At 39.0% G+C, this 8,735-nt stretch overlaps 1 protein-coding gene across 1 annotated transcript; it reads left to right on the top strand.

The window, feature by feature from the left end:
- On the top strand, positions 1-7,716 carry mbpa (myelin basic protein a). The gene is made up of 6 exons (XM_083899946.1): positions 1-215; positions 1,517-1,612; positions 1,893-1,919; positions 3,325-3,345; positions 5,130-5,213; positions 6,610-7,716. The coding sequence occupies exons 1-6, from the start codon at positions 96-98 to the stop codon at positions 6,658-6,660; spliced, it is 399 nt and encodes a 132-aa protein (XP_083756072.1). The 5' UTR covers positions 1-95; the 3' UTR covers positions 6,661-7,716.
- Positions 7,717-8,735: the final 1,019 nt, after the last annotated feature.

Below are 8,735 nucleotides of genomic sequence, written 5' to 3'. Positions count from 1 at the left end.
AGAGAACTGTGTGCGTGGGCCGAGGGACTTGGAAGAGAACTTCTGAGTAAATAGACAAGAGGTCAACCACACCCAACGGCTCGGCTGAAGATAGCATGGCAACGGCGAGCACCTCAGGACAGAGCACCTTCGGGCTCGGGAGGAAAAAGAAGAACCCAGGACTCATGGATCAGATTAGCAAATTGTTTGGAGGAGAGAAGAAGAAAAGGAGCAAGGTGAGCGTCTGTGTGTTTGAATCGCAAAGTGGCTAATTTACTCATTTGTTTTATCAAATTTATCTTAAAATATGAAATTATATTTTTTTTCTGTCTTATTAAGTATTTTGTGCTGGTTTTGTCTCGTGGTGATGAGGTCAAATCCACGACTCAAGATTATTTCAATTCCATTATAAACTTAAATGATCAAATTAAATATTGCTTTCATGGCTGATTTTTTTATATATATAAAATTGAATGGGTGATTTTTATTTATCTGCTGCAACATCCTTAAAATCTTACTCTTGCCGCTTAATCCTTATTTCACTTAGTGGAATTTTGTACCTAAAGCACAGCAATGGTTCACTCATTTTTAAACTAACATGGTTATTTTCAGGCTACTTTTTAAAAAATGTTGTCAAATGTACAGTCGGACAACAGTTTGTAGAATTCTCTCATGAGAAGACGGGGCTTGATTCAGAAGCATTGTGTTGCTTGTTGTGGTTTTTGTTCTTTATACATTTTTTAAAAAGGGGGATTTCCTCCATCCTGTATATAAAAAATATTTTTTTCTTTTTATAAATCAATTCTTTTTCCAATTTGGATCAATTTTATTTGTATTGCCAAAATGTAGGAAACGTCTCTCTCTAAAAAGACTGACTAATAAAGTTAATGTGCACTAAATATTTAATTTTATTATTTATAGATTCCTTGATATGTTAATTTTATGAGCCACAACTGTAGAAAATGTCAGGTGCAGCAGAGAAGTGGCAAATCTATTTTTTCATAATGCATTTAGAACTTTATATTATACTATTATTCTCCGAGGGGTAATTTAACGCACCTATATCCTTAAAATTGTACACATTTATAAGAGACAAACATTAACAGAACATTCTTTTTTGAATGAAAACAGAAATATATGTATAAAATTTGACAAAACACAAAGTATTTTTCCCACGTTGCTGTGCGTCAACATCTACACCTGATTAATCTTCTTCTCCTGCAGTTGTTCATAAACGTACTTTATAAAACGATGTTTAAATCCTTATCAGTTTGAAAAATGTTTTATTTCACAGTACATTAATATTTATATACTGTAAATGTAAAGTTGTTTGACGTTTTTTTCTCTATACTGTGAGATAGAAGATATAGATATAGATATAGATATAATATTATAAATCTATTAATAATCTATTATATATAATAATATAATATATATAACTCTATAATAACTCCAACATCTTGACCTCACTGTATGTCATGAGTTGGCGCTAAACAAATAAAATATCATTGACTTTGACCTTTATTGATCCCGACAGGGGTCGTTCCGAGGTCATCTGGCCTCTTCACCCCAGCAATCCTCTGCTCGCCGTCGGCCCAATGAAAATGCTGTCATGCATTTCTTCAGGAGCATTGTAAGTGTTATACTGAATCACATTCACTGTTTAACCACATGTATAGTCCTTCTATAGCTTCATGAAATTTGCAATAAACTAACTTTCAGTTTAACTTTTTGATTCGATAAACTAACGTCTGCCTACTATTAGCATTCAGTCTGCAACAGTCTTTCATCAAATTTGCTCTTCTCCATCTCTAATTACAAAGCTTTCTCTTAAAAATCCACATCAGTTTGTTGTTGTTGTTGTTTTTCCTGCCCTGTTACCGTCAGTCACTGTGTTGCTTGCTGTTTCTCAGGTTTCCTCTCCTCGTCCTAAATCCAGGGTGAGTGGCTTTTTATTTTTTCACAGTATCTGTTCGGCTGATCGTCCACGACGTTTAGCGCTGGTGTGGCGAAAAACAGTCATGTACAGATTTATGAGGAAATACAACTTCCTCACTAATGTTTTCTTTCTAAATGCCAAGAATGAAAATCGGCATTTGGTTTTTAAAATGGTGGTTTCTTGCATTCAAGAGCTGGATACCTAGTATTGTCTGTATGAGAGTTGAAAAATTGTGATTTTGGCGCCACCTGATGGTGATACTAAAAACACTCAATAATTCCTGCTTACCTGACTGCCAATGTTGTTAAAATAGTACTAGCAAGGCTATTACGTATTTTAACATTTAACAGCCTTCCTAGCAGTTGGGAACAGAATGCTCAAATGCTAACATCTGCATTGTAGCACATTTTCCCGTCAATATTTGACATGTTAGCATGCTAACATCTGGTGTTAGGAAACAATACTTAGCTAATCATAGGGCATTTAGTGCTAAATGACAGTTTAATCATTAGAACAATGCTAACAATGTAGGTTCTGTACATAAAGCTAACTGTGTCATAAGCCATTCAAGGTTGGAGGATTTATGGTGCGTTCCATTTACATCGGAAGTCTGGTTAGAATTGAAAATCGCTCCAAAAAACAATCACTATCTTGGATAGCTATTGTTAGCGATACCAGTATAACAACACAATACATGCTATTTTGTCTGTACAAACAGCATAGCTACATATCTGTGGATAAAAATTTAACAGTATAATGTGTACAACTGAAGTTAAATTAACAGTAAACGTAGCGGGGTTTGTACGAATGGCAGCCATTTTGGAATCCTATGTCAGGGTCTGAGAGGTTTGCGGCTTCTGACTTCAACTGGAACGCACCATTAATGCATTTACCTTAATATCACAAAAAGGTAAAGTTGAACCTAAATTTTGACATACTGATGATTTAATGGTAGTCCTTCAACAGTCATGTTGGAATAGAAAAGGTCCGTCCTCAAACTCTTCTACAAAGATGGAAGCATAGCATTGTCCAAATTCTCTTAGTATGCCGACAGTCCTTCTTTGGCGATAAGTGGCCTGGACCAAAGCCTGATTGAAACACCTGAATTTAACACTTAACAGGTGTGACCAAATACTTTTGTCCATGTAGTGCATGTTTCCATAGGCAGACACAACGTTGTATAATGTAAATGTATATTTTATAGGGTATACAGATGGTTCCCGAGCTTTGCACTGGTTCAGGAGTGAAAAACTCACCTCTCTTTCTTTACCCTGACATTGCGTTCTGATCTAATGGTGGCAGCTGGATTATTTTCAGATTTTATTCAGGTGGATGCAGGTGTTCATCACACTCTTCACTGTACTTCATCTCATCGTGTCACTTGTATTTTTCTTTTGCATGTCCAGTGGAGAGAAGTCTTGGGCTTGGTACGTCACTCAGTCTTTGCTTTGTGAATCTGAACTCTTCTGCAGTTTGTCCTTTCTTGTCCGCAGTGCAAACCTGTTCCCTAACCCGTGTTCAGTGTCTTCTGTCTTAAATACTGTATCTTTGAGAGTGTTGATTACTCACCGGCCTTCAGAGACAGAGCTGACAGCAGCTCCCTCTTCAGTGATCATTGAAACACATTCATTAACACGTTTCAATTTCCCCCCTTAACTTCAGAGCGACTCGCTGCTTCTGGATGACTTTGACACTGCTCAGCTTTTTATGAACCACAGCCGGTAAAACCCTCTCTCTCAGGACCTCTCTCTTCCCTTTCACACCTCTAATTCTCTGTAACCAGTGATGACTCACTGATCCCTCTGTGTTCGGCTTCTCCTCTGTGTGTCCTCATCCGTGGGCAGCCATTTTGTGTCATTTGACGACTGATCGTCCATGTCATTCCACTGTGGGCCGTGCTCCGTCCCTGTATTTCACTCTCCTTCCTCGCCCTGAAGGTCACCGTCGTGTGAATCCTGTCCCGTCACATGTTCTCTTCTTCTTTACATGTCTTATTTCCTCACAATAACAGATCACAAAGACACTGTGTTGCTGCTGTTGCAGAGAAAAACCACACACTTGTACCTCTTGATTCTTTTGTGTGTAAGAATTAGTGACATCTACTGGTGAGACGTCGTCGCTTCTCGTACTAGAAAGGACGTCGTTCTTCATTTGCGTCAAAATAACTCACTCTGTGGTTGGTTTGTCCAGGCAGGCTTCTGTAGAAACAGGGAGGCACAAAATGGCCGCCTCTGTAAAGCAAGGCCCTTGACTAACGTACATATCGTTAGCCTCATAGCATGGTTGCCTAAGTCATATTTGAACATTTTCAGAAAACAAGAAGAACACATTTTTAGCAGGCACATTGGTAAAGTTAGGCAGATATCACCAAAAACACGACTTAGGCAATTATGCTATTAGGCTAATGATATAAAAGTCTTATTCTAAGGCTATGTATTTAATTTAGGCAAATAACCACTCCTAAAAGTTACACACTGAAGTCAGTAAACATTAGAGTAACGCGATACACAGAGAGTAAAGAAGTAAGGGATGATTAAATCCTGAAGAAGGACAACCAACCAACCAACCATGTTTTATAGTCAGTTGAGTAGAGATTATATTGGATCATATCTCTTATATCTAAACTCCTGAAGATGACTCAGAATCTTCAGCTTCCTTTCATTGCCCGCAAGGGAAATTCATCTTGTGTTGAAGTTGATTAAAACCCATTGAAAAATTGTTTATAATAGTAAAAGATCAATGCCAATGCAATTAAAGAGGATAAATGGTTTAAGACCTGGTCTGCTGATGTCATTTTGGTCATTAGTAAGACCATATGCAGTCTTTTACTTGTTTATTTTAAGGAAGCATTGTTGGCGGACATGTGATAACAGTAACGTATAGGGTTTGATGACCTTGTGGACAAATGTGTCTCATCGCATACAGAGGAAAAAGATTAAATATAGTGAATTTAAATGGGAAGTGGAAAGGGAACTTGGCTTGTAACTGGAAGGCTGCTAGTTCCCACCAGCTCAAGGGCTGCTGTACCCCTGAGCAAGGCGCCCAATCCCCACCGCTCAGTGTAAATCTGACACTCTAATTTGACCCCAGTAAGTTGCGTCAGGAAGGACAGAAAATAAATCTCTGCCATCAGTGACACAGCAGCAGACGTGGTCTCAGGTGGTTCCTGGTTCCAGGTCTGCATCTGTGCTTATGGAGCATCTTTTTCTAGGCCTCCTCGCCACGTGCTGAGAGCACAAAGTCGCCGGTCAGAAGACGCAGAGACCAAAGTACACTGTCCAGAATCTTCAACCTGGTGAGCTCGCCACACATTCACCTCTCAATTCCTTTTTTTAAAAATCGATAAAAATGGACCTCATAAGCAATGTTTCCTATCTGTGTTTACCCGAATGCAACAGTGATGCTCTCAGCAGACATCAGTGAGTAGCATAGATTCATCATTTCCTATATTTTATCCATCGAAAAATGCTTCCACAGCAGAATCTCATCGTAATTAACTAACACGCTGAACAGCCACATTTCCATTTTTACAGTGTAACTCCATATAAATCCATTGATTAAACTTCTCATACACAAATTCATTGATATGTTTTCAATACATTTGTTTGAACAACTACCTCAGTTTTTATTTTCAGTGTGGATCTACTTAAAATCATCCCCCTATTTTATTATTTTTAAAAAAAAGAAGAGAATTCCTCGACAATCAAATTACTTTTCTGCAGCTTTAGATTCCTCTTTAGCTGCCATATCAGTGGATATAAAACACACGTCTTTCTCAGTCCTCCTCGTATAAAAACGTTGATAGTCTTCTTGAAGCAAAACAAAGCGTTGATATTGGTGATTTGATCAACGTCATTTCACAGATCTTAACTCTAACCAGACTCCTAATGGACAAAGTGCTGCACTTTATCGACTATTTTCCTCTAAACAGGATTTATAACGTCAGTTTGTATCTTCCTGAGGAGCTGATGGACTCAGCTGCTAGTTTCGGGTCTTTCAAGCCGTCAGAGTTCATGGCGCGCTTTATTTTCACGTTTTGACATTCATTGCAATAAAAGCCCGTAAATAAACACGATATTAAAACTAGTTAGCATTGGATTCTGCAACTGATAAGTGATCACTACACACGTGGAATCCATTGCTTGTGGAGTCAAATCGCTCCATCTTCTATGTTTTGTTTTTTAGCAGGGATGCATCTCTGCCATTTTTCCGAGATATTTGGTGATCCGTTAAATATTCTCCCCTTTGCTTGTCCCAACTGTTTCGGTATCCCAATGCACAACAGCTAGCCACTATCTTCACTTCTAGTTTTATGTGTTTTTGGATTTGAAAAGTGCAAATTTTCCTTCCAAAATGGCACTGTTTTGGTTGACATGATGGGATAAGCGTGATGTCAGCAACCCATGATGTACCCATTTAGAGCAAACTAGAAAATAAAGTACGGCACATGGGAGTGGACACCAGTGTGATTGACAGCTGGTATCGTCCATTAGGAGCCTTCTCTGGTCACTTCTGTTTGCAAAATGGCGCAATCCAAATCATGAATCTTGAGACTTTACAGCAGGGATTTTTATGAGTGACATCACAATTGGTAGCCATTTGGAGTCGCCCCCTGGTGGCTACGTGCTACTTCTAGGTACTTCTATGTCCTTTTCTGTATCATCATCATCCCACCTTCGTCTTCTCTCCAGGGAGAAACTAAGTCCCGTCCTCCCCCTAAACGCTGGAGCACCATCTTCTAAGCTCTCCACCGAGGACCAAACTACAGACGCGTGTGCGCCGACGGAAAACAAAGAAGAAGAAGAAGAAGAAGAAGAAGAAGAAGGTGAAACAGTTCAGCCTGCGGTGGACTCACAACCTCAAGAGACATTAACTCACTAACAAAAGCCTCGTGTTTCTACAGACAGTGATGCAACACTGACGCAGGGATGTGGGTGTTCACCACGCCAGTGTTTTCTTTATAATCTTACTTCCTGTCTTATAGTCGTCATTTAGCTGTAATTATGTGTTTATGAGAGTGTGAAATCATCCTTTTGAGTGAGTATCTGATGGTCCTGTAGTAATGTCTGTGCCGTCTGAGGTTTGTTTGGACCTAAAGGTTCGTTCTATTCGTCCTTCCCTGTCGTTTGTACACGAGTGACGCTTCATGTACCTCGCCGCTTCCTGTAGAAACGACTCACACGGCCAAAAAAAATAAATAAATAAATCAACACGGTTTCCTCTCCTCATGAAGTCTCGAAAATGTGAGACTCACAAGCCTTAATGTCGTTTTTCTAATGTAACACCTTTGTTTTCCTGGTTGTGATTAATAAAAAATGTACAGTTTGTTGCTGTTGAGTGTGAATGAAGAGAATTTTTAAAAAAAAGCCCTTTTCAAATGCACTGTTACATAATAACGCACTGTAAATACAACAATCGCCCCTCTGTCTAACACTAGCTTCAGTCTCATGTGTTGTAAGTGATTTGTGTGCGTTGTTAAAATTAAGTTGGAAGTTTTAACGTCATTTTGAAAGATGACAGAGAGACGGTTTCAGTCGATGGTTAGATCGCAAGTGGCTCAGTGGTTTAAGGCGGACGGCGGCGCGAGGCGTTTACTGAAGGACTTCAATGTTTGAGGCGTGTTTGTCATTTTGTCGTCGTACAGGACATGTTTGTGAGTTCACTTTAACGTAGTGCGTAGTCAAAGATGCTTTTTGTTTTGCAGTTGCTGACACGTGATGGTGCTACATGTTTCCTCTCTGTGTAAAAGTTTTTTTAAGTGTTCTGTCTAACTGGAAATAAACACTGTTTGTTGTCTCTTGAATGTCCTTAATTTTACTCCGGTTCAATTTCATTTATTACACTGCCAGATTCTAACATAAATGTCTTATATATGAAGATATATACTGTATGTATAATAACGTAGAGAAAGCCAGCAGCTAAGAAAACAACTTGAGAAGTCAGGGAAAAAACATGGATGCTAACATATCTCCGGCTAGCTATAGTTAGCCCTTGGAAAAACAACCCTCTACGTGATATTTTTTCACACAAATACGGTGCAGCAACGTGTCCACGGATAAAAATAAGGTGTACAAGTGATTTAATGTGAGAAAAAAAAACATGACAAAAGTTAATTAATAGTAAAAGTAGCTCAGTATTTTTCTAATGAAGCTAGCGGCAGCCATCTTGTGCGGTTGTTCGGACTTTCCAATTTGGAAATTGAACCCGAGGGAGCATTCCAGTTGAAACTTCCAACTAGGAACTCAGAAATTCTAACCACAACTGTAACACACTGTCATTGACAATAATAATTTCTCTTCATTTCCCATATGAGCCGTTCTAACTTTCTTGAATAGAAGATGGTGGCTGACATCACACAACCCTGTGATGCAACACTCATGTACACACATATTCACTATAACGAACTATAGAACTGTTGGTTTAACTCTTTAGTTTTGTATAGTGTTGCCCCCACACTGCCTGAAATCGTTTGATTAAATGTGTGTAGTCTTGACTGGATCTTTTAGTCTGTGCTTTCTCAGGATTAAAACATTGAAAATCAGTGACAAAGTTCATTGTGTCTGTGGTTTCCCATGTTTTTAAAATCAACTCGGGCTTCAAAATCCTCCAGTAACATGAGGACATTCTAGAGATGAACTGACTGTTAACAAATCACTGAGTAAAACATGAGGCCTGAGTCTGTGAAGACTGACTCGCAAACAGACAAAGGTCAGAGGGAACCCTTTAAATACTCTCCACTGATGAAGGAGATGAAGCACAGGTGTGTGTGTGCAGCGGCAGAGGAGTCAGGTGATTGGAAACACACCACACCTGCTGC

Source organism: Microchirus variegatus (genome assembly GCF_963457635.1).
Source record: "Microchirus variegatus genome assembly, chromosome: 13".
Classification (NCBI taxonomy): domain Eukaryota; kingdom Metazoa; phylum Chordata; class Actinopteri; order Pleuronectiformes; family Soleidae; genus Microchirus; species Microchirus variegatus.
The sequence above is the reverse complement of the archived record's forward strand: the minus strand, read 5'-3'. Positions and strand labels throughout refer to the sequence as shown.